The sequence below is a fragment of the Xiphophorus couchianus genome, chromosome 9 (genome assembly GCF_001444195.1).
Source record: "Xiphophorus couchianus chromosome 9, X_couchianus-1.0, whole genome shotgun sequence".
Lineage (NCBI taxonomy): Eukaryota > Metazoa > Chordata > Actinopteri > Cyprinodontiformes > Poeciliidae > Xiphophorus > Xiphophorus couchianus.
The window spans coordinates 28,986,631-29,014,308 of NC_040236.1; the positions used below are offsets into that span (position 1 = coordinate 28,986,631).

At 36.1% G+C, this 27,678-nt stretch overlaps 1 protein-coding gene across 2 annotated transcripts in view; it reads left to right on the plus strand.

Moving 5' to 3' along the window:
* pde4ba (phosphodiesterase 4B, cAMP-specific a) overlaps positions 1-27,678 on the plus strand; it is a 153,054-nt gene that overhangs the window by 9,872 nt on the left and 115,504 nt on the right. Inside the window, exons 2-3 of one of the 2 annotated variants that reach the window (XM_028027426.1) lie at positions 1,576-1,671; positions 14,961-15,199. In XM_028027426.1, coding sequence (XP_027883227.1) covers positions 1,630-1,671; positions 14,961-15,199 — 281 coding nt within the window. In that variant the 5' untranslated portion in view covers positions 1,576-1,629. Of the gene's footprint in view, positions 1-1,575; positions 1,672-14,960; positions 15,200-26,052; positions 26,433-27,678 lie in introns of those variants that run through there. The other variant, XM_028027427.1, reaches the window with a different exon arrangement.

Genomic DNA, 27,678 nt, shown 5'->3' on the forward strand with positions numbered 1-27,678 from the left:
ATGGCCCTTGGGTGGTTTTTGCACCGGCAGCAATGCAAAAGGGGGACATTTGCTTGAAGGTAATGTTTACACCAAAGATGCACAATATCAGTTTAAACTTTTAACTACTTGCAAAAAACTGGGGTGCAAAATTAAAACATGTATGACTCTGCAACTGTATCGATCATAATTCTTCTGTCCCGTGTTTCAGTCAGCGTCTTTTGTCACTTAAGGACCCTTTTGAGGAACAAACCTTTTGTTCCTCAAAAAGGTTTGTGACAAACTTGGAGGTATGTCTGGTCACTACCTTATTGTTGGACAGTGGGGGCCAAACTGGAGACAGCAGATTTCTTTAAATTGTTGTTTTTTTTTAAATGCCAAGTCTCATCAGACTTTGAGGTCAATAACCTCAAAATATTCCACAGTGAAGAGCTTTCACATCTGCCTTTCTTGATACATCCAGTCCAGAAGAGTCCAGCTGAGCAACAATCTTATTGACAGACATTATAAGCACTTCCAGGTTGCACCAACAGCTCCTTTCCTTGGTGTTGAAGACTCTGAGACACTTCCTCAGAAATACTCAGACTCACAGATACACTGCTCAGTATTAACTCTAAGGAAGAAGCTTCTATAGAAAGAATGTTAAAGTTTGTTGAAAGTGTTAGTTTTTAATCCAACAGAAAATGAAAAGACTACACAATTTTAAAATATTTTGACCAGTTGAACGCTGGTCCAAGCTGATCAAGAAGAACATGTTGGATAATTTAATGCTGACTTCTATCATATCTTTACCAGACAGCATTTTTACTAGTTTTAGTAGCAAACTCTTCTACTCTTCTCATCCTTGCTTCTTCTAGCACTAAAACCTCTCTCTTAAATCTTTCCATTTAGCCCCTGACCTCCTCTGTGTTTCATTTAATCCTCTTTTGTACTCATTATAACAGTCTTGGCCTCTCTGCTTCCAAACCCCTCCTCCAATTATCCATGTGCTTACAAAATCACCCTTGTCGTAATTTCCATTTATCTGTCCCGTTCTACGTGTTTCGAGCACTGATGGGCTGTAACACGCTTCTCTTTATATACTGGAAACAAAAGACAAAAATAGACCTTCCTGGATCACAGGAGGAAGATGCGTTTCTCTAGCATCTTTTTAATCACTTTCTGAATTATCTTAACTGAGAGACCCGGTGACAATGGAGTGAATTTTATCTGCTGCTTTGAATTATTAACCTGCTCTAGCTTAAACTGTACTGAACAATTAGGGAGGCTCAGGATTGCCAATTTTTATATTGGCTGTAAGAAAGATGAAAAAATGTGCTGTCATTTTAATTTGAGAAAAGCCTTATGCTATGATTATATTTGAAAGGCTGTAAAGTGTTACTGTCATTTGTTAGAAATGCAATATTTTTGATGAACCTTTATAATTATCAAAAAAGAAGTGATCCTGTATTTATCTGAATAACATTATTAAATACGTTGTAAGAATAAGAAAACACAAAAGACTATCAATTTACACATAAAACTTTCTTTTGCATACAGACTTTTCTGTTACAGAATTTGCTGTACTCAGTTTGTAACAGCTTTTTTATTTTCTAGATTTTCATGTGAAGCTTCTGCGATTGGACTACGGGGGGAGTTACTCGAGGAACGATGAGGAAGAGCAGGAGTGTTCTTACAGTGTCTCCCAACAATGTAAGTTATCATGTTCCCAAAATATCTCCATTACATAACCAAATGTTTGGAAGATTTACAACTGGCAGAGATGTCATTACAGTGTCACTAAGAATGGCAGGATACAGACTCGGGCTCATGAATGCTTTTGATCTCACTGTTTTCTGTGTTTCCGCTGTTTGTCAGTCAAAATATGTTTGGACAGTTCCTTTTCTTTTAATCTTTTTTTCTCCGTACATCAGAGATCTCATCTAGAAAGATAGCATTACACATCCTTCCTGCCTTTAAACTGTGATGGACAGGGGTCATACAAGATCTGGAAGCTGTTTATATTTTATGTCTGATTTTTATTAAAGAGAAGAGTTCTGCACACATGCGCCCATAAATTCACATAAGAAAATAGAAATGTGTAAACTGGGTCATTGTGCATTAGTACGAATTTAAATTGAGAAGAGCTGGATAAAAAAGACAGGTTTATCCTATTAAATAACAATATTATCAAAAAGGTAATTTATTTCAGTATTTCGTTTAAAAACTGAAATGCATACAGATTCATTATATATATAAGTGATTTCTGTCAATTTTAATGACTAGGAATTAGAGCCAGTAAAAACCCAAAATTATTTTTAAATTAAATTGACAAGGCACAAAAAAATAAATACAAGTATGCCACTTTGAATTTAATGAGAAAAATAAATTAACTTCACAATAATATAATAATTTGAGATGGACTGGCATCTGCAGCTAAATCAGCTTTTTTGTTGTAAGCCAGGGGTCTGTAAACTGAAGCTCCATACAAATATCTTTTTCACACTGATTCTTAATAACTTCAGCTAACAATAATAATAATTAAAAAAACGAACTAATATCTTTAAATATAGATTTAATAACAAACAACGTTTTTATGGAATAATTGCACATGGAATTTACACGACAGAATGATACTAAAAGTAGCAGTAATCAAGTTATCCTGCCACTAGTTTTTTTGTTTTTACCTGATCTACCACAAATATCAACATCTTACAGAATAAAATGAAGAAGTTTGTGATTTTTTTATCTTAAACCTAAAGTTGCAGATAAATTGGTCATTCTAATAAAACGACAAGTAGTTCCATTTTGTTAGAATCTTTATTTTTTTTTAGGACATCTAAAGGTATTCTCTAAAATAATTTTGTTTAGCTGGACAAAGGCATATACTGTATATATATATATATAATTAGGGTTGCAGACCCCTAACCAATGTCTTGATCATGCCCTCATTTACTAATCTATGCAGAGATCAATAGAAGCAATGAGTTGTGCGTTGTTGCTTTAGGCAAATTGCCTTCGTTGACTTTCTTTATTTTTGTTTGCGCAAACAAGCATGGTGTGCTACTACAGGAGATGCTCAAGTGCAACTACAGGTTTGAAATCAAAACTTTTTAAGAGTTTAGAATACACAGTTGAAATGATTGAAAGTGATATGCTTTTGCAACATAAAGCAAAACAATTGTTGGTTCTGCAACTCTCTGTCTTGTTTATGTCAGTCAACTTTAACTCTGATTGTTGTTAAAGACACTATGTGGACTACTTAATTTTTGCACTTTGGAATGACTCATCTTGTTCCGAAACCAAAATTTCATAAAGTTTCAGAAACTAAGTATTCAGGTGACTGCAAGTTATTGTTATCTGACATCTCTCACACAAAAATTCGGACTCATTATAAAATGGATAGGGCACAGTTCAACTAATCTATAACCAGTTTATTCCCATCCACTCTGCCATGACTGTGGGTGTTTGTTTTTTGGCTTTAGACATGTCTAAAGGTGTGGGAGTGTGTTACTCATCCTCTCTCTTTTTTCCAAACTTCCAGTGTGTCTTGGTCAGCTGTCTTAGCCTTGTTACCTCTCTGTGTCATCATGCCCACCGTTCCCATTTTTCATCTTTATGTTCTGTTGTTGAGGGTGTGTATTGATTTGACATTGACTAAAAATACATTCAAGGGTATGACTTACTGTAATTAAAGGTTTGAACCACTAGGCAAAAAGTAAAGGTATAAAATGAAGTGTAACCCTTTTCGTACTCTCAGATCCATACATTCACCACCACAGCCCTTAGTCTAAATATGTAGATTTTTATAATTTTCCATTCATGTATCTTAAAAGTAAATCCAGGTTTAATTTGGAAAGAATGTGTTAGTTTCCCCATTTGCCTTGCAATTTACTCACCTTAATAGCAGATTTATTCACTGATGGACTGTACTGATCTTGTTGTAGAAACCCCTGGAAGAAGTCTATTTAAAAAGAACAAACAAAAATGTGTTACGGCATTTGCATTTAGCTATATTCAATGAAGTCTCCATTTCTAAATTGTGCTTTTTTACTTTGATAAATACAGTTAGCTGTTTCCTGAGTAATTAAAGTTAAATATTTTGTAGTAGGAGATCCTTAATGGATAGAAGATGCATTGTCAGGGATTTATTTTAGCTTGTAATGCTAAACGAGGATTAGCTGTAAGTGGTGTAACTATGAGCTAAGAAGCCAAGGAGGGTTTGTTTTAATGATTTGCCCCATCATGAAGCTGGTCTGGCTGAGCTGGATTAGTTCGATGGGTTACATTGGTATTCGGGAAGTGTGTATGTGATTATAAGAGGTAATAAGGATTTGGCATGCAAAGTGAAAGAGTTTGAGTGCAGCGTCGTAATATGTCTCTATTACTGAAGTGTGTTATGCTGAGGAATGGATGTATTATATCAGAGCTAATGGCCTTTTCCCCATGCAAGGCACAGCTGAGCACCTCTGATCCAATTGCTCTGGCTGTGTATGTGTGGATGGATGTGCTCCAGGGTTTCGTGAGTGAAAACACTTCAACTCAGACCAACATTTGTGACTTTGCATATTTATCTTGTAGTGTTTCCAAAAAAGTTCAACAGCACACACCTCCGAGTCCTCTAATCTTTATATCAAGCATAGGCTTCTTAAAATATGTTCCTTGTTACTCTATAAGTTCTGAACATATGCATTTGCTGTGTTCCTTCAAAAACTATTCATATCTTCTATCAGAGGAGTGGTGTTATTTAGTTACAGTATATTGTTCTGTCCAATGAAGCTCCCTTCAGATTGTATGGGAGATCTGGAAAAAGCATTGTGTGGAGAAGAAAAGGTCAGCAGTACAAGTCCTGAGTCATACTGAGAGTGAAACAATTTGAAACCATTCCTGCCTCTAGTCAAAAAAGAGTGGGGTTGCTCGGAGTTGTCCCTAAAAACACACACACAACCAAGTGACAAGGTTGAAGTGATAAAGTGGCTTATGGATTTAAACACTCAAACTTTTGGTCCATAATATGCTACAGGTCAAGCTCCCATTGAGAGCCCACAGAGGCTTTACACAAACATGGTGCATTTCACAATAAAGGCCTTTAAATTTGATAAAATGTTCATTTACAAACTTCTATAAAAAATGCATACCATAAAAAATGCATAGAAGGAATAACATCTGTAATAAATAACCATTTTTGTCCGTCTTAAAACGTTTTTGTTTTCGTCACAGAGTTTGTGGAAATTACAAAGACTACTATTTTATGTGAATCCCTGCACAATCCAAGACTTGAATAAGCTTTACTGAGCATCAGTCAGAACTGGCTTTAAACAGTTTACATCTCAAATCATACATCTATTCATTACTTCTTTTACTCGCTCTAATAAAATGGAACATTTCCATCAGTATCCAAAGATTCTTTGGAAAGTAGGACTTTTGCATAAATCCAACCACCGTTTACTGCGTTTTAAGAACTGTATGCTTAAAACATTTATTAAAACACAATTTCTCTGAAACACATGTTATGTAACAGTAACATAATAATGACACATTTCATAATGTACAGGATTAAAAACAAAAATTAAACAGGCAAAATGATCGTTGTATTAAAACAAGGGAGAATCGACTGATTCTGATTAGTGCATCCTCTCCTTTTTTAGAATCATTTTTTCATTTAAAGCATAAACTTAAACCTCTTTAAAAGTTGACTTTAAATTAACCATCAACCAAAAAAGAAAATTCTGTATTATATGAACTCATCTACAACCTTTTATTTGTATGCCATGTCCCAAATATTTCTATCTGGTTTCCTGGAAATCTTTGTGAGTCTCTGGGAAACTAAAACATTTTTCTATGTAAATTAATGCATAATCTCTATAAAATGTTTTTTCATAAATATGGGACTGCTTTTTATTTTCCTTCTGGACTCTCTCAGTAGAAAAATATCTTCTCTTTTCAGTAGATCAGAGCTGCTCAGCTGTGCCTTGCATGGGAAAAAGGCCATTTTCCTACTGAACTCTGTGTAACACCCACAGTTTGGGTGTTACCAAACTGTGTGTTTGTTTTTACTTCTATATTTTTCTTCATTTCATAGCTTTCTTTCTCTCTTCTGTGCTTACTGTTGAGCTTGTATGCAGAGGCAGCGTGGGTCAAACTGAACAGCTGTTCATTCTCCAATTAAAGCGCTCAAAAACTTAGATTTTCTCTGCAGCAGTAGTAGCAGTTCACCTCTTTCTCTTTTTGTTCTTGCTGCCTTCGCTGCTGTGACCTGTTCTTGCACCACTCAGTCTTTATAATTGCTTCCATCTCCACTGTTTCAATGGTGCCCTGATTATACACAGATATTCATTCTCCTTTTCTCTTTTTGTCTGGTGAGGAGGAAGGATGCTTGTTACCACAGCAACAGTAACTCCTGGGATTACACAAACCGTGACCACTTGCACTTTGTCTGTCAGTCTATCGCCTGGCATTAGGAACTCGCACCTTGTCACTTCTAATGTCCTCCTGTGGTATAGATTGTTGAAAGTGTACATACCATATTTTAGCTCTGAAGTTTCATTCATCAGAGAAAAAGCAGACCCTAGATATGAGACAAATGCAGAGTGAAACAAGCAACACCTGATGAATCACAGTTTCAGAGCTCAGGTCAACAGGTGAACTGTTAGTCATGGACTCAGCTCTTAGGCCACAGTGGCATGAAGAAAACCGCTGAAAACAAACATGTGTGAGAGAGAGAGAATCAACCATTCAGATCATCTTGATCAACACATCATCTGCACTCGGAAACATGGCAGAAGCACTATCATGGTGAGGGAATGCCTTTCTTTTCTTTATAAGTAACCAAATCTATGGAAGAGGATTAGAACCACTGGAAAAAAATAATCTGTCCATAAACCCAGAATTTGTACTTTTGACCTCAGTTGATTATCTGACTTTAATCAATGGCCCTAATTCTTTTCCGTACTAATCAGAGAGAGTGCAAGATGGATGGAGCTAAAAACAATAGGGGAAAATACCTGAGGCTGAGGTGGAGACTTGATATGAAAATATTGAAAATATTTTAAAAAGTTCAATGGGTTGTAAGGTATTAAGCCAGCATCTTTGGTTATTCTTAAAAATTAGTAAATGTTTTTTTTTCTAGATCTCAATGTGGTTCCCTACATGTTCCTTCTTATCTCTCTAGTGAGCTGCAGCTTATTTAACATGCATACAATCAGTTTAAATTGACCTTCAGCTAATTCTAACCCAATATGATTTTGTCTTCATTCCTGCCACAATATAAATTTATCTCACATAGTGCATTTTGCTGTTCAGAGCGAGGATTAGAAATTTATTCTGTCTCCCACTGAAGACTGAGATCAGTCTATTTCACAGCAGTAAAGAAAAGATGATGATGAAAGAAAGAAAAGAGGGCATCATAATTCACCAAAGAGCTTTCTTAATATCCTGCTCCTCTGTCAGGGAATATTTCATCACTATGAGCAGCTTATAAATTTAGGCAAATAGAGTTAATACTCCTGAAATGATGTTTAATTCAAAGATGGCAACACTGTCGCTGTCCAAGAACATGGAAAGCATTTATTAAACATGGAGTGATTTCAAATGTAATTGTCTTGTTTTACTCTTTGACAAATTAAACCACAGGTCATGACAAAAAGGGCAACTCTGTAAACTGCAGTGCATCAAGCAGAATATATTCACACTGCAAGTCAAGCTGCTGAAAATCCTGAAGTCAAATATAAACCATCAGTTTATAAACCATCAGTGTTCATGTTTGTGTTTTCTGCACAGGTGGGCGTTTGTTCTCACATGGGCAGGAAATACACAGAAGTGTGTGCATATTGCTGGAAAATATTCTTTAAATTAATTTTATTTCATCCTCTCTGTTTCACTTGGTCTCCATCTTCACACACACTCTCTTTATTCAACCTTTCTCCACAATCTTTCCTCTCATGCCCTCTTCCCTGCTGTTGCCTCCCTTCTGTCTTTCACTCTGCTCCGTTTTACCTTTTCACTTTTAATCAGTTATCACCTGTCTTCTGTTTCTGCTTTCAATCTCAACACATTTCCTCCTCTATAAATAATGGGAAAAAGTTGTTTTAGCAAATCATATCCCTACGGTAATCTATCCTTTGCTGCTTTATTTTCTGAGTCAAAATGGCAGCAGTGCAAAGTGTTTGAGTTGGGTGACAAATTGGAAGAAAGTGGGATTGTTTTTGTGATGCACTATAGAGCTTGAGATAAAGTAATATGCATTTCATAAGTGTCTTATATAAAAGTAATACGCATAAAATGTAGTAATTGTAGCATAAAATGTAGATTTTACACCTCAGAGAAATAAAGCAAGAACTGAAATTTTGCTTTGGAATAAGCAGTGGTGCCCCCAGAAAGTATAGGGGTGGCCAAAACAGGCTAGTAAAAATGCTTTCTTTTTTTTTAAAATACATTTTTGGACTAGAATGTTACTTGTGGGGGAAATAAGACTTTGATGGCTTTCTTTCAACAATTGCTTTTCTCGACTTTTTACAATTAAGGCCATATTAGAGTGCTAATAAAAGTATCCTATGAAGTGATTTTCTGACCTGAGCTGTGGATCTCTGCAGCCCTTCTTGCAGTGCCAGTGGTGAAGAGTTGTAATTTCTATTCCAGTAATCACTGAAGGATGCAGTGGATGATCTTACCATGGAGTGCTAATTCACTCTTTTGTTGAAGTCCATTTTTGAATCAAAAAACAGGCAACTCCCAAGTTTAACTCTCACAGCAAGTCCATAGCCTGGTAAACCACAACCCTCTAAAAACCTGTGGACTTGCCCACAGGTTTATGCTAAGCAGCTGCATTACTATCATTTTAATTCATATAAAGTACAATATGGACTTGTAAGATAACATCTTTCCTTTTGCTGCACTGCTTCCTGAATGCAACATAGGTGATTTTCACCCTTGCTATGTTTTTTCTCTGTAGCATATAGTCATAAATCAAATGACAGTGAAAATGTCATAAAAGGTTATTGAACATACGACTGGCTCTTCTGTTGTTGACATTTGCAAACAGATGTGACAAATATGTTTTCTAGAAATTTACAAATGTCTCGTGTTACTGCAAAGTTTTATCTTTGTCTCCAGCTTAAAGACATAAAGCACCAGATGGCATGAGTCCAGGTTGCAGAAGCTGGAAATGTTTACATGTTCATGTAGTAGAGAGTGGACACTGATTTTGCCTCTCTACAAATGAGACTGAGCAGGTCTATGTCTGCTAATGTGTTTTGGGTTGCTGCTAATGGAGATGTTTTTTTTTTCTTCGTTTTGCTATTTTGATTCAGCATAAATATTAACATCCCAAATTTGGGGTCAAGAGTCTCGAGTGGGCTTGGCCCAATTCCCCAAACTGAAAAAGAAAAAACAAAATTACTAATGTTATTCACATTGTGATTACTGTGAACTATTTTTCAAAAGGTTCTTTAAAAAGTAAATGATTATAAATATAGTAAATTAATGCTGGTATGACCAACATACAAGCATTAAATCATTTGCAATGATTTAATGCTTTTAAAATCATTTTACAAAGCATTAAAAAACTGGTCATACCTTTCGATTCTCATTCATCAGACCACTTGAATTGCTTCACACTCTCATTTCACACATCTGTCTGTCTTGTGCGTCATTCACTCAATCAAATCACCTGCTTCCTCTCAGTTTGTGAAGGATGGAAAAAAAAATACAAATTCTGCACTTCTTGCAAAGAGAAAAGGATGTGAGTCATTCATTTATTCAACTTTGTCTGCAGCCAGGGTTATTGAAGATTTCTGTTTCCTTTGGGAGATTATGATTCAGGTTTAAAGAAAATATGAGATTCAATGTGACTTTTAAAATAAAGCCTGTCAAGTTATTGACATGGAGCCAGCAGGTCTATTCAGCATCGCGGTTTGAGGCCAGTAGAAGGGCTGTGGCTGTGATCTGGTTATGTACTGTGCTCAGAGTGTTTTATATGAATTTGTCCTTCACTTTGCTCATTGTAGCTTTCAGCCTACATATCTCTATCCTTTCTGCCCTACAGTACTATTCTCATGTTCTTAATCTTTTTCCTACTGCTTTATAAAGGTATTGATTGTCATATTCTCATATTTAGTAATAACTTATGAGCTCTATAGTCTAATATTTTTCTTTAGCACCAGAAGGCACCTACTTTATTCCATTTCCTCTAAATCTTGGCTTTGTTTCCAGTATTAAAGATGGCACCGCAGTGTAGCCTGTTTAAGAGTCATAAATCAGTTTTACTGCTTTGAATTTCATTACATAATGCTGGTGCCTTTTGATGGCTGCCATTTATGAGTTGCCATGCTGATTTGTGTTCCTGCTATATGTGCCTTCTAGGAACAAAGTCAGAATGATTTGTTGGTTTTAATTATTACATTACTTAGCTGAAAATCAATTGTACACATTTTTTGGAAATCTATTTTTGAGGAAACATACATTAAAAAAAGGTAATCTAGCTTATGTGTTGGCAGAAGTGTTGTTCCTAAATAGAACACATATAAAAGTGCATAAAAAATTGAAAGGCTCAGTGATCAAATTAATTTATCACTGATAGATTCATTAAACACAGTGACAGTTATATTTTCTAATTTCATAGGGTCAGCAGACAGTCAATGACACCAAATGTTACTGTATAAGAAATTTGGTGTCCAAAGTGTATTGATGGAAAGTTGAGTGGAAGGAAACAAGTGTAATTTAAAAAGTGTTGGTTAACCTTAAAAGGATTATGTAGATTATGTAGTGAGTTATAACACAGACATATCCAGCATATTTTGTTTTCAGCCATTCCCGAACTAGAGAAGTGTCTCACTTAGGTTAAAGAAAACAAGACTAGACTGCTGTTTAGTGTTCCAAAGTCCTATTTTAAATAAAAAGTAAATGTTGCATTTAATTAGGATATTAAAGTACAGATCTCAGGGACAAGAGTGGAGAGACGCAAAATCCAAGGTGGTCCAGGGTGAAGTTTCCACAGTCAGTGATGGTTTAAAGAGACATGCCAATTGCTGTTGTTGGTCCACTGCATGTTATATAATTCAGTCAGTAGAGGCTTCTACCAGGGCATTTTAGAACACATCCCTATGCTGATTTAATTTTTCAGCACACTTTTGCACTTCCAATCCTGTCAAAAGTACAAATATCTGATTTTTATTGACTATAGTAACAGTGTGCTTAATGACCTAAAGTCCATGGTGTATTGCTAAGAGGAATGTGAGACACCAGATCCAAGAAAGCAGGTGAGCAGAAAATTGCTTTGAAACCAACTTGGGCTTTCTCAATACATCAGCAGAGAATCCATGCCATGCTGCACTGATGCAGTATTTCTTCCTCAAGGAGTCCCAATCCAGCAGCGTGGGCATATACTATATGATACATGGAAATAACGTTTGGAATGCCCGCATTTATGTATTTGTTTTTTTTTTTTTTTATTGACCCTATGTAAAAATCTATTGTTTGAGAAGCTAAACTTTTTTCTGTAAGCCACAATGATGAGTGTTTATAGAAATAAAGGCTTTAGCAAATATAATATGAGTAAGTTTTTAGATATTTAATTGCTCTCTTTTTCAGACAAGGCATAAGGCTTAAATTTGTTCTCTTAGCTTACTTGTATCATGATAACCCACAAGATGAATAGTTTTTAGTGAAAATGTCAGCTTCTAGGAAGCCCTATAGGGGAAAAAAATAGCAAACACCCACATACCTAAAAGTAGTCTCCAAGACAGCAGGCAGTGTGTTGTTGCTTAGCTTTAAAATGGAAACAAGCCACAAGTAGTAAGAAGAAGGCAGTCCTCCAAGACGATCAGCCGTAGGTGTATTTACTAGAAAGGATACTTACTATTTTCAACCCAGTAAATCTTATGCAAAATTAAGGCACAATGTTTTAGTAGTTAAGGTTTTCTTGGCAACACCACTGTGTCTTTTTTCAGTACAGGCCAGAGTGAGTCTGGCAGAGAACTGCAAGCAGATAAATATGACTGTTATTTCTGTATTTACTGTTTGACAGACAAGAGTTGTTAATAAGTAATGGACTAAATGAAAATGGCAACAACAGATGAAAGTTTTCTCAGTCCTCTGAATGTTTCCTTGATTTGATGCATGAATTATGATCCTTTGTGTCAGAATTTTTTTTCCATTTTTTAAAATTCTTTTTTTAAGGCATAAAAAAGGTAGGAACATTTTTTTGCAAAAATAATTTTATTTATTTTTTTTATTTTTATGCGATCAATTGTAATTTTGTCCAAATACAAAGTTGTTATTTGAAAAATACATCAGTAGTATTGTTCCTTAGGGGTTATCTGATGTCACAATATTTTTTTTACTTGCAAGAGTCGTCTACAGTAGAAGGAGGGACCGGGTCGGTTCTCATGCTTTTTTGTCTGTCGGCCATATTGTATTTAACAAAAATAATTTCTTGCATTTGCAGCTGATGGCCAGTAGTTGATGGTATATTTTATGATGCATCAGTGTCCACTTCAGTGGTCTGTGTGCATTTATAACATAAAAATCCACAGGAAGCACAAGAAAATGGCTTTTAGATAGCTGTCCACTGTAGTGACCACTATGCATGAAAGGGTTAAATATCTGTGAGGTTGGCTTTTATTTATTTTTTATTTTTTAAAAGGAGAGCAAAGGTTTTTTAAAATCTACTGGAGGATTCAAATGTGTGAAAGAAGTTCACAGTACTATCTTGAAATAATGAGATAAGTTATTTATTTATTTTTACCAGAGTGGTAGAAATATGCTTCCATACAAACCAGACCTCTTGGACATTTTAAACATATTTGGAGCTATTATTCATTTCCCTTTTGAGATTTAGTTGAATTTATTTTCATCAACATGTGTCTTCAGACTTTATCAAAATTTTGGAGTCTCCCAGCCAGAGACAGGGAGGTCATCCAATCACAAAGAACTCGTATAATATGTCAAAAAAGGCTCGTCAGGCTGGACTCCCGTTCCCAATATTTTTTTTCACTGATTATTGTGAACAGTTTGAATATTTTAGAAAATATATGTATATATGTATTTTCAAACTTCAGTAAAAAAAAAAAAAAACACATTTATTTCTTCATTACATAATACATAAATTTTATTTTCAACAGATTGTTGATTTTTTTTCTTTTCCCCCCATAAGGACATCTTGATCTGCAGCTCAGTGAACAACGTGGTAGAAGATACCAATAACCTGGTCAATAAAAAGCATAAAAATACATGAGATGAATAAAAAGGCCTCAAGTTATTAAAGACATATTAGAAAAATATAAAACAATGGAAATATGTTTACCTTTAAAAAATTCATATTTAAAAAATTGTAAATATCTGGCTGTAGGGATTAATATAAATTTGCTTTTATATTGGTACTGGCAGGAATCAGGAGCAATAAAAGAAAGTACTGTTATTTTAAGTCTGTGATATTTCACCTTTATCCTTTTTATAAAGAGTGTTTTTGGTTTTTGAGTGGGTTTAACAAAAGGCAGGATAGTATGCAATCTTTCATGATAACGAACTGAACTGACCCAAACAAAGGTCAAAATGAGAACCGAAACTGGACATAATACCAAATATTCAGTCAGTAAATTATCTGACATTTGAAAGATTTTATGATTGCTTATCTCTAATTTGTCAAAACACTTGACTCCCAGAAGAAAAGTAAAATAAGAGTAAGCATGGGTGAAAGGTTGACTTGACCAAAGTCAAGTGAACCACTGAGTTGTACAAATAGTACATCTCTGAAAGTAACTATGTGTTCTTTCTATGAAAAATATGGAATGAAAGGAGGGCACCACTATTAGATAAAAAATAACTTTTTTCTAGGCTTTCTAGTCAAACAGAAAAACACTTCATTCTGTTTCTGGGGGTGGAAGTTTACACTTTTTTGTGCTGCAAAATACAGAAAAAGAGAATTTCTTCTTGGAAATCATGTTTTGGGTGTATGTTAGATCAGTGAAAATGACTGCAGGGTGACAGGATTCTTGGAATCATGTCTCTTCCTGTCACTGCCATGGATATGGTCAAAAAATCCACATCCTAAACTTAAAATGGTCTACTTTTCCAGATAAATTTAGCTTTTCTGAACTTTTAATTTGTAATGATAATGTTTCACACAGCACTCATTAATTTTTGTCGAAACAGCCGATACATTAATACATTTTCACAGTTTAAAGTTTAATTGTTCCCCCCCCCCCCCCCCAGAGCTGTTATTTTAAGGACACCTTTTGAACTACAGCTATTTTAACCTCTACATCAAACCTGAGTAAATCTGTTTAGATGACAGCGTTTTGTCAGTCCAAATTAAATGTTCTATATACAGTGAGCATAACTTTTTATTTTAGGTGTAAAATATAAAGTTTGATACAACATTTTGGAGAAACTTGCTAAAACGTCTGATGTACGTTACCTTTCACATTTATTTTTAAACTGGAACCTGTTCCTTATTTTTACTTTCTAACATTCATTGTGAACTTTCAAACTAAATATAAATCTGTTTGCACAGTTCAGTGAAAAAACATGGTTATTTATAGTCTGCAATCAGTGTCCTACCGAGTACATACGCAAACAAAGTGAATTAAATGCGTGATTCAGAAGTCTAACCTTAAAAAAGTTACCTAAATAGAGTAATGATTTCATTTAACTAATATAGTTTTTAAATAACTCAAAACATGTAATTATTTTGTTATTTAGGTTTGTTCATTCCTTGAAACAGAGCAATATGGATTGCAGGGGTATCTTTGCACAAATATAATATGACTAACCCGATGTTCTGGCTTTTCTGTAATCCTCTATGACTGCAAAGAGGAGGTGTTTTTATAGATGAAGCTTTAACTTGTTTTAGTCAGCAGCAAGCCTACATCGCCACCTAGTGGGTAAATGGGTAGCATTTAATTTATTTTATACAGACTTTGAGAACACAAACATTTTGCTGTGTTATAAACCCCCTTCTCTATTCACCTCCTTCATTTTATTACTGTTTTCTTTTTTCTATACAGGACAGCAGAGAGCCTCGGGACTGCTGCATCAGTGAGTCTTTCACTTCTCCCTCCTGTACTCTCGGCGTTGATCTGCGTCGGGGCCGACGTCGATTCTCTGGCAACCTGCAGCTGCCCCCCTTGTCCTGGCGTCAGGGGGAGAGATCGAGAACACCAGACGAAGAGATCATGACGAGGCCGACTTCTCTGCCGTTTGGGGCCCCTCCCAGAATAGATATCACACCTGTGGACCCAGAATGGTTAGTAAACTTATGTTACACAGAAACAAGCCATTCCCTGCTGTTTTAAAATTCACTTCTAACCAAATATCCTGCTGCTTTTCTGTCAGAAATGCCAGCAAGCTTCTTGGTTGTTAAAATATTGGAGTTCCACAGTTCTTAATAGCATCCAGGAAAATGCAATATATTTTGTCAGTATAGAAGGGGGAAGAAATACTAAAACTCTTTATATATATTTACAGACATATTGTCCAACTAAGTAGCAATGCATGCACTTCAGCACATTCCACCATGAGGTTGCAGCTGAATATTTTAGTATTAATTATCACTATTAATTTGTCCGATACACCTTATTGCAGTTCAATAGACAACCCTCTGTAAGGTTTATAAATATGCAAGTCAAGCAAGGTTTATGTGTACAACACATTTCAGCAACAAGGCAGCTCTAAGTGCATTACATCATAAAAACATAAAACCGCCATCAATTATGATACAAGCAATAAACATTACATTTTGTCAAGTGCCATCATCAAAATCATCAAGCAAATATACATCAATCAATGTGCAGCATATTAATTGGTTATTCTGACATAATGAAAATAACATGGCTTCATTTAATAAATGCAATATTATATTAAAATAATAAAAATTAATATTGGTCAAGTTTTCTCTGTAAATTTTACATTTTAGTAAGCTTATGAGGTAAGTTAATATTTTTCAATTTCAGAAGTTCAGAAATACATATTTCACCTCTTCTGCTTTTAAACTGCATGAATTGGGTTAAATACTTTGATTGTCCTTCCACATATTTCTCTCAATAGTTTGCTGGAATTGTGTCCAATCCTGCAGACAGAACTGGAGCTTTGCAGTTGCCTTGATGGCACACACCTTCTCATGTCATTTCATTTTGGGTGATGCCTTTGTTAGTTTATCTTAAGACACTCTGTAACTAATTTATCAACAGTATTAGTATTGGTGTGCAGTTAAAACACATTTTTGTCCAACTTTTAATTTCCTTACTGATGTCTTAATATTTCTACATAATGTTTTTGCAAACAGTGGAAACAAAGCTTGTAGATCTTTTAATACAGTGTATATCAATATTTGATTTTTATCTGTATGTTTTGTACAGTGCAATATTTCTTGCAAAGCATTGTGTTATGCTAAAAACTAATTGTATACTCACGTACTGAGTTTTGACAGATGATGAATCTCTATCTGAAGGTGCCTTTGGGTTGAGGAAATTATCTAATATGTAAAGATCATTGGTGGATGACATTGTTAGAAAAATAGTCATATTATTTGCGATTAACTCACATTTTTTCGCTTTCTTCACAATGTTCCCACCCCACTGGAGATTATGCAATGCCCTTTGAGATATAAAGAATATCTTCTTCTCATTATTATTATTATTATTTTAAGTATCTCAGTCACTCAATTACATGTCTAGACTAAGTATATTTTTGTCATCCATCATGTGAATGTGTAGCACATAAAATCTAGTTTTCAATCAGATATTGTATCAATATAGTCCTTTTTCACCTGCATTGATGTGGTGATGATGACTGGGGATCATTATCCGGTGATAGTCTAATTGAAACCCTTAGTATGTTAAGTGATTGCAGCTGCAGTCAACATGCGCTTTGCTAGAAGTGTTTAGATAAAAAAAAGAAGACTGTCTCTTTTCCTTCCACTCTTGCTTTAAAAGTCCCAGTTTGCCCTGGCATGGAGAAAATGGTAAGTCTTTATGGGAAGCAAGTTCTAAATGTTTTTACTTGGATATGAATCTGTGTTTGTCTGGCATTAGTAAACATGGAAGTATGTTTGAGACATAATAGGTGGGGTTTTTCATTGATTTATTTTTTTTAGTCTGGATCAATCAGTCCTTTTTCTTTTTAAGATTGTTTTAGCACTAATGGGCTTTAATGAGCAGTGATTTGACAGGAAAAAGGGTGGAGAGATCAAGGGAAGACATGCTTTAAATGGCTTGAGACCAGGAATCGAACCAGTTGATGATATGCCAGGAATGTGCTGATTTTATACAATGTGGATTCCACAAATTAACAGCTGCCTCTTTAATTCTCATTACAAGGTCATTTTCCCTGTGCAATTTTCCCTCATTTCATTCTTATTCACAACGGTGTAAGTAATCAGGACATCCTTAAGTTTGACTTGTTGAACTTGTGAAAAAATATGAGACAAATAATCATAGAATGAAAAATTAAGAGTGTTTCTAGACTGATTGTCCGACGAACTGCAGTATCTCTTGTAACCAGCAGAGTGCAGTGTGATAATGCACACACAAACTAAAGTCAGTTTGAAGTTAAGAGGTTAGAAAGATGTATGAATAATCATGGATTATTAATTCTTAAACCAATTAGTTTTTGTTGTTTTGATGTCCTAATGGTTGGTTTCTTGAAGTCATGTTTCAAATAAGGATGTGAATAATTCTTCACATCCTAGTCCTACCTGTCAGTAGTTGTTTTCACATATAGTTATGTTTTTTTCTTTACTTATTAACTCATCTAAAAATTATTTAAGTTATATCACTATTCATTTTTTTTCTCTGTTAACAGTGAGTTAATTGGTCTGAGTATGAACTGCTCTGACAGCGACAGACTTAATAACAGGTGAGGTGCATGTTAGTGGTTTGGTAAACCTGTTGTGCAAATGCAGATGTCTCCTTTGTGTGTGCTTTGCTCCCTGCCTACCTGTCTATTTTTAGGCCATTAAAACCTAATGTAACATGTGAATGTACCTGTGTGTACAGAGCACCACAGGACTTGGCGGATTAAGAACCATCTCACAAAGTCCCATTAAGGCATCACTGCAGCAAAATGTGATGGTTGACAGGATCTGTCTCAGGACTCTTATGTAAAATGACTCGGTCCACTTCATGAAGTCCTTGAGCTGTTAGATGTTAGCATTTTATGTGTATTCTATTGTGTTTTCAGGCAGACAACCCTCCTTTCCCTCAGCTGGATTTCTCCTTGCTCATTTCATTGAACTGGCTTTGTCGATGTTTAGGTTAGGGAGGAGGGAGAAAGAAGTTATTTTGGGATTCAATTATGTTCCTGCTGATTTACACATTTGTTTCCAAGCTAAAATCAATTGCCGGATCTGTGTGTGACTTTGCGTATTTGTGTCTCTTAGAGATAAGCTTGCATTTGTATGGAGGGTGCAGATGTTGGACCTTAAGGCCGAAGACAAATATAAACACAATAGCAGACAAATATGATGCAGAAAAAGAAGGTACTGCCTGCAAGACATAGACATAGTCATAATGTCACCTCTGCTGGATATAGTCATATTCAATAAATTAGAATATGCGTTCCAGTAGGTATTAAACACACTTTTCATTAAGCCCACATTTCTTTAAGCATGTTTTTTTATTGCTCTAATATCTCCTATATGTCATGTTTTCATTAGCTCATAGTGGAAAATCATCATAATTAACAGCAATAAAAGCTTAAGTTTAGCAGTCTGAGTTATTAATACACAAAATGTGTTTCAATTAGTGAACTGAGTTACTAGAGTAATAAACTCTTCAATCATATTAAAATGTATTGATGATTGTTGTATATCTAGCATATGAATATATATCCTTTGTCATAGTATATTAACAATACATGAGTTGTCAACTTGGAAAAATTGAGGTGGAGTCTTTGAGCAGAGTCAGAAGTGTTGGCATCATTTTTGCCCCTTAAATGAGAAAATATTAATTCTGAATTACGTTTAGAAACATTAAACACTTAAATGACAAATCTAATTTCTTTTGAATGTAGAGAAAACATAAGCAGTTATAATGCCCACACAGTGTGTTACTGTTCAACACATTTAAATATTACCTTTCTTTGCACTGCTGTCATCTGTCCTTGTTTGAAAAACGCTACATGTTTTCAGCACCGGTTGATTATGTGTGGTGATGATGACCAGCTAAGTGATGCTCCAATGTAGCACATCACTGGTTACGGACTTGTGGAGCATTGTATTTGAAAGTTAATGTTTCATGCCATTATCAACAACGTTTTTGTTATCGTTTCGATTTCCCTCCTGCTTGGAACAGAAATGGTCACATGTAGTATATTTTTAAGCGGACGCCATACAAATTTAACAATGTCAGAACTGTAAAATTGGTGGATTTCTAGCTCTATTACAACACAGTGAGGAATTGTATTGCAAGCAACAGGGAGAATGTGGTTTTTCATTTAGCATGTACAGGTAAAGTTAAAAGTTAGAATATCTTGACATTTTTTAATTAACATCTTTGTGTTACATTTCCGTTATGTTTGCATCTTCTATCAAATATAATTTTTTTGCCTGCAGTTTTTGACCATTAAATAACAGCAGGACCTATATCTTCTGTTGAGAAAGCCGCAAACATCACTCAGATTTTTCTGGACAGTCAGTTGCAATGCTCGGATGAAGAAAAAGAGCGATTTTAACATTTTTCTTTTTTTTTTTCATTTCAGAATAAACATGCTCTTTAATATATTTGTAATTGGACAACATGTTTAATTTTTGTAATGATTTATACCCCTGCTAAACCAGCTGAGGACTATACTGTGCTCTACAAAAAAATCTGAAAAACCTAATTCATTTGTGTGGGCAATCATGATGCTGGAGCACTTTAAATGCAAGGAACATATGGGTTCCTTGGCCATCCTGTCACATGTGTCACAAGTGTATCGCATCTGCATGAGCATTCTCCGTATCCCCAACCCAACAAAGCCTATTTGTGCCGTTTTCCTCTGGCTCCTACTTTCTCTTCATCACCTGTTATGATAACAGAGTTTATTCGCCTGTCAGGTGCAGTTTTCTTTTAAACCATAACATTGAAAACGAATCCCATAGCGATTTTAGTAATCAGTATGGATAAATGTTGCCTTTTCAAATGTTCTTGCAAACTGTATTTAAATCTAGAAATGCATGATTTGGAATGGGTCCCCCGTTCCAAATCAGTGACCCAGGTCAGATAATGACTTTGCTCTCTGTGTTCTGTCAGAGTGTTTTTGAGCAGTGCCCTCCATTTCTCTGGTGTTTCGGACAGCTTTCGCGTGGGTGTCAGTAAACCACACATCCAACAGGAGGATGGTGCTTCTTACACTTTTCCTTTTAGCAAGCACAGAGACAAAGGCAGAAGAATTACGCACATTGGTTGCTTGCGTTGTTGTGAATCTTCAGTCAAATATTCGCTGCTCTGAGGTGTGTGGAACAAGTGCGACTGTGAGGAGGGTAACTGGGCTACAACACACCAGCAGTAAAAATAGATTTTATATTTTAACATGTTAAATTGGTTGTTGAACTCTTCTGGTAATTTTTTATTTTTTTTGTAAATTTTCTCTTTTTATTGTTGTTAATGTGAAATAAACTGGAGACTTCAGTCTGTTAAGACATGAGCTGATATTTTTTGTCTCTGCAAATACTCAGGAATCTAGGACAGCAAGCATCACATTTTCCTTTTTTAACCTGTACACAGTTTAACGTCTCTTTCAAACCAGAATGCTCTTTGTTATAATACTGTTGGAAAATTCTCTGCATCTTTTTTTAAACCTGCGTCCTCATTGCTAAAGGTTGTCTGCTTTTGTGTATTTTTTTTCCCCCCAAATGAGATTTCTAAAACAGCCCAGGCCCAGTAATCTAGGCCACAATGCAAACTTGGGTTCTGTTATCTAAGAGAGATGGAGTGTGACAGGGGCAGTAAGGTGTAGCGAGTTTTATGTAACCAGAGATTCGACATTAAGGGCTTTTATCTTAGCACCTAAAGTCATTCCTTGTTCTCCCTCTTACCTCCATGTGACCCAAACACTCAACGTGACGACCAAGATCATCTTTCTTTCCAACACACACTCAAGTCCTAAGGATGGTCTTGCCACCTAGCTCAGGTTTCATTGTAGAAGGCTGGGAAATAAAGGAGCATGGTTTTCTTTCTTACTCTGATACCAAGGAACCTGACAGCTGTATACTCTGCATGTTGGCGAGGCATGGTGCTTATAAATTGTTTATTTTATATACTTGTTTTCAAAATAAAAGAGTATAGTTGCATTAGCATATACATTTATCAGTGCAATGTTTGCCATCAACCAGTCAAGCAAAAGTTTTTATGCTGTCAGAATGGCAGTAAAAATGTCACATCAGCAAACTGCAATTGGCTCACCACAGTTTACGCCAAGGCACACGTCAGCAAAGCAGAAGCGCTGCGGCTATTTTTGTATTTCATTCAATTAAATATTTAGAACAAATGACTAAAGCCTGGTGGAAAAAATCTTGTCACTGTTTCTCACATACCAAGGAGATTTATTAAACTGGTTTATGTCTAAAAGTAGAAGGGAAGAGCAGAAATTTGCGACGTTGAATGTGGCACAGACTGTAATACTATTTCAGAGACTGTTGGTCTGCTGTTAACAACTCATTACAAGCAAAGGTATGCAGAATGCCATCTCTTAATGGACAAAAAGATGAACCTTGAAGCAGATTAGCTACAGCGTCAGAAGACCAGACCGGGTGCCTATCCGCGCTGCTTTGAACAGGAAACTGAGGCTATAATTCACAAAGACTCACCAAAAGTGGATATTGAGACTGGAGAAATGCTGCCTGGTTCAGAGAGTCTTTATTTCATTGGTGACATTTTGGTAATTAACTTGAATTACTTCAGTCTGAACTGTTGATGCTTTTCCAAAGATTTGGCTGCTGGTGGTGTCATTTATTTTGGGCGTTTTTACAGACTTTGGGTCCATTGGCACCGACTGATCGTTTGTGTTCCAAACTACCTGAATATTGTTGCCCAATATGCCCATGCCTCTGTAATCAGAGAATGCTTATTTTCTGATAGCTATTCCCAGCAGGATAATGGACACATTTACAAAGCACAGATCGTTTCCAACTGGTTTCTGGAACCTGACGAGGTTACTGTGGTCACCACATCTTAACACAATAGAGGGCCTTAGTGATGTGGTAAAATTGGAGCATTGCATCATGGATCTACAACTGTCAAATCTGCAGCAACATGTGATGCTGTGCTGTCAAGATGGAAATAAATATTTAAAAAATATTTAAAGTAGGTTGTTGAATCATTGTTATGAAGAACTAAGATAGTTCTGAAGGCAAAAATACCTGCTAAAATAGCTAGTGAGTGTACATGCAAATATGGTCAAATAGAAAAAAATGAGGAAGTCTCATTAGATATTCAGCTCTTTAAAAACAAATGTTCACATATTCAACTCTTATTGTTTTGTGTATCTTTGGTGAAGAAAGTGATTTAGTTGCACTTAAGTGTTTTGGCGAGAATAGACTACTAATTTTGTTGTTATATGTTCAGAAGTGGGTAGTAAAGGTTGCATTGTACTTACAGGAGTAGTTTTACTGCACTGTACTTTTTACTTTTAATAATGTTATGAACTTTTGCTACTTTGGAATAGATGAGTTTGCATTAAAAAAATTAACTTCAGAGATTGGAGTCATTACATTCTTAGATTCCTGGAAAGTATAACCTAATATACAAATCTGAGCATAATTACTCAGCGTTCTCTACCTGTTAGTTTACATCATGTTTGTTTATTTTGTATTAATAGATATTTTATTTGAAAGGTCAGATAAATGTTTGTGTTACATTAAATTAAAAGCCATTTGATGTGCCTTTCCACCCTGCACACATAAAAAATATTGTCCCACCAGATAAATTTCTCTGGAACATGTTCAGGTTGGTGTAAGGTTTGCGCAGTAGAGTTCTGTATTTAGTTCATGTCAAGCATGTCCTGTTCTGATTCAAGAGCTCCTGGTTTGTGTCTGTGTTCTCCAGACTTAGTTTTTTTTTTTTTTTTTAAGAGAGAGACCAAAGTGTCCGTCTTGTGAACACCAGGCTTAAATTTCTGCCCTTTTTTGCTAATTGTTGTTCAATACCTTCCTGTAAGTTACCTTTTACTTGACAAAAAAGGTAACATTCAATAATATTTGCTACTGTTAAAGGTAACAGTAGCAAATATTATTGAAAGGGTCAACTTTGTGGGTTCTGAAGATTCAGTGATTGTTACAGGAGCTATTGCACATTGTGGTGATTTAATCTCTTTTCTGTTACCAGCATTTATCTCTTATGATTCTTCCTTTCTTCTCTTGACATTATTAAAACAGTGAGAGCCAGTAAAAATGGCTTAGGATTTTGATTTTAATTTTTTTATGCTCTTTTCTTTAAATTAATAAGTTTAAAAACTCATCGTCTTTGAGCAATACATGCTGGTTAAGAATGTTGTTTTACTTTGCCAGCACTGAAAAACGTCACCATGTCATGCGACATTAATAGGTTGCTGGAGCAACACTGCAGCAGCCAGATTACGTCAGACGCCACCGTTTCTGCTCTCTGGCTGCAAAAGCTAGGATTATTTTCTGTCTTGACACAACTCTGCTCTGATTGGCTGAAGGCTGCAGTGACAAACATAGCATTTTTTGTGTTGTTCTTCCTGTGTCATTAAATTTATACGTTGTCTTTTGTTGACTGTTGTCTCCCAATAATGACAATGATCAAACAAGTTTTACTTTCAACTGAAGAACTGCATTTCACCCTCATTGGAATGTGACTTGGTAATATTCTCAACCCCAATAATTTTAATTTCTAGACTTTCTTGAGTTCTGGCACTAAAAAACCCTCAGCAAAAAGAGAGGGTGTTTTAGTGTGGACACCTGGGTCGGCATCAGTCAGCCACATTTGTGCTTAAATGCACACAGTGAAAGAAAAGTACCTGTTTAATTATGTAAATATCATATCATAGACAGTGAAGTAATGTGAAGATTTCCATATCTTACAGTCCTCAAACAAGCTTCTTGTTAGATCTCAGCAACACCTGCATGCTTGAATTTTTAAATTATTTATGGCTCAAAAGAGGGAGAACGTGAGGAGAGGAAACGGCTATGTAGTCTTCTGCCACTTCACAATAATAGCATGAATATAATCATCTAACTACTTGAAGAATACTTAACAGTCTAACTAAAACATCAACACAGATGTTGAACTTCATTCAACTGAAATGTCACAAAACAGCCAACTAAATTATATCCCAAATTAGTGCTTTGGAATATATTCAAAAAAATATGTATTTTGGGGAGACTGAATGCACTGAACCTCATCAAAATTAGCAAAACACAAAATGGAAAATTAGCTCAACTAATGGTGCATTTCCAGATTAGCAGAAGTGTGCCCACCACTGTTTTTCTCTAACATTGTTGATTTGGTTCTTGTAAAATGACACAAAAAGATGGGGCCACACGCCATGCATGCAAGAACCATGACTGGTCAAGGTGACACTTTGAGCAGAAGAAGAGGAAAGACTGTTAACTGTATATAGCACTGTGGGAATTCTGAGCAAATGTGAGACTATTTTGTTGTATTGATTAGTTTTGTATTTTGTCAAGTGCAAGCTTACTCTTTTTTCTATGCTGGCTTTTTTCTTTTTGAAGGGTTGATAATTTGTTCTCTTACTCAAGTAAAGAGTCAAGCAAAGTAAAATTTGAAATTATTGACTAATACTTACTAATCGACTGTGTGCTTTTATGGCTCAAATTACTACCAGTATTATCTCCTTTTTTTCTGTTGGAAGACCATTTTCAAAGGGGTTTCTTGGCGAGCGTCTAGTGAGAAAGCTCTTGCAAGCTTCCATGGCTCGGATTCATCGGTGACTCACCACCAAAACAAATCAGTCCAATTGCAGACAAGCTAGTGCTCACATTTCCATCACTTGTCATGCTGCCATTCTGCCTTCTCTGATGTTCTTTTAGGATTTGTTCTCCCTCATCTTTATAGCCTTTCTACCTTGAGGGCATTACTCTTGTTTTTCTTTCTCTTCACCATTCTGAATAATCCAGTGTGTTCATACCATATCTTCTGTCTTTCTACATACTGAGAGTGTTGTATCATTTGGTTGTTTACAACCAGACTAAAATAGGATACAAATTGCTGTTTAAGATGTGATTACATTTTTCTTCTTGCTGTGAAAGGCCTCCTAATTGGTGGCATAAATGCATTCACTAGAGTTTTCATTTTAATCAGCTGACCTTTGAGCTGTGTTTACTTGCGTTTCTTCATAGTCAACCTCATTACGCTGTTCACTTCCAAATTGTCTTTCCTTCTTGGCTCATCCACTTCACCAAAGGTCACCACATCATCACTACAAATGTACTGCAAATCCTAGATAAACAGAAAATAAATAATGAATCTGATAACCTGTTACCGGGGTTTGCCTGCTTGTCGTCACGGTGTTCGCTGGCCAATCCTCATCTGAGGGGGCGTGGCCTCTGCCTGCTGCGTGCCTGCTCTGGGTGGCTTGCGTATATTCTGAATGAAACAGAGAGGGAAGTATTTGCTTGCATGCTGCGTTCTGCTCCGCTCGCTGCTCTCACTGGGAGAGTGGAAGGGAAATCAGACTAGAGACTCAGCACTCTGTGCCACACCGGGAGTGCCTTTAGGAGAGTGAGGGAGAGAGAGAGGTGGGGGTTGTTTGCAGAAAGAGGAGGTCAGTCAAGCAGTGGTTGATGGAGGAGGCAGAGAGCAGTTTTCAACCCTTTTGAATATTTCATAAGGGAGATCCTCTAACGTCAGGCTACCTGGATGGACTGAGAGAAAGAGTTGGTGCGAAGGTGTGCAGTTAACTGGCACCAGGACCAGGGGGGAAATGGGAGAGCGGCGTAGTTGAGAAGAGGATTTTTTTTCCCTGTGTGACCCTGTCGTAGAGCCTCACATAAAGGAAAGATCTGCAAGAAGGCACTGGGGATGAACCAAAAACAAAGAGAAAGAAAGGGGGCTCAACTACTGGCTGGCCATTCCTGAAACCTGTGAAAAACAGGATAAGGAAGGAGGATCCCATTTCTGGGTGAAAGTCTGTGTGAACGGCTGCTTCAGTCTGTCTTGCAATCTTTCAACAGATGAAAACTTATCTGATTCTTCACTGAAAACGAGGAATCAACTTTACATGAAAGACAGGTTGGTCAGAATTTGACAGAGGAATTACAGTCTCCCAAACGGGAGCCAACTCCATCCTGCAGGTATGTCGTCCAACGAGCTGAGCGTGGAAATGGACTCATGCATTCGGACATTCAAGGAGCACATGCACCTGGAGCTGGAGCCCCCAAAGATGCCGGGCGTGGTGGGAGGCAAGAGAGGAGGAACGTCTCCCAAACTGTCCCCGAGAAGCTCCCCGCGGCTCTTCCGTAAGCTGATGGTGAACAAGAGCATCCGACAGAGGCGGCGCTTCACCGTGGCTCACACCTGGTAAGGCCTTTGGGTGGTCAGTCAGAAGAAATAAGGAAGACAATTTAAACATAGTAAGTGTGGAAGAGAAGAAATGATAATGCACATATTAATGTACTTGGGTGAAATTGTTGGAGAATGAGGAGACTGATAGAAAGGGTTGTAAGGAAGAGTCTAAACATAGAAAAGGATGGAATAAACATGAGCACTAGGTTTCAGACAGAAATTAATTTAAGAGTTAAGCACAATGGATAAAAACACACAAGCGGAAATAATGGGAAGATATAAAACCTCTTGAGCTTCCTTTAAAATTAGGTTGTAAGATTGTCTGAGATGTAATGCGTTGTGATTTGTCTGTGAGTTATGGGATTACATAATGCAATAAAGATGACATTCAGCAGAGTTTCCCCTCTGTACTACTATGTCTCTGCCTTGTACCTCAATGCATTTTGTGATGAACTGATCAAACCTTCTTTTGGAAGACTGCTCAGATGTGCAGGGATTGCTAGGTGCGTTACGCAACCTGATGGTCCGTTTTCGTCCGCAACCCCAGGGAGCAAATGAATGCCTATATGACTCAACACGAGCTACAATTACTGATACATTCAAAATCACCAGGAACATTAGGATTTTGATGTCACAGACATCATCTAGATGGGATTCAAAGATGCTCTGATTCAGTTCTGACCTTCTTTATGGGCTGGCCCCAAGGTGTACCAAGGTTAATAGAAATTCTCTGAAAATTTCTAGAATATAATCGTTTTTAATGGAATGAAGTGACTAGTTTTCTCTGGCTATGAGGAGCATATAGTAATGCAGCACTGCTGCTCCTCTACCCATTAATTTAGATAAATTAATGGACATTGAATCATGGTACAAAGTTTTGGTTTGTTTGTGTAAAGTACTGGCATGACTGTGAAAAATGCTTTATCTATTCTGTCTACTGCTGGTCAACAGATTCTCGGAAAGCTACCAACAAAGACAAATTGGTCTGTTTTGAAATATTTCCATTGACAAAACAGACAGTGTCAGAAACTAAAAGGGTAAAAGCACTGCATTTAGCAAGTATTTTTTTCTGTATTTTTTTCTGAGGTCTATGGATCAAAATCAAAATGACTTTAAGGAATGGATGTTTTTGTGTGGTAGTTTTTTAAAGCAAAAATAGAAATAATTATTCTTAAAATAAGCTTCTAGATAATTAATTAATTTTTAAATAAAATTTCAGATTAAATATAATGATATCATGACATTGTTGTGTTTTTAATCA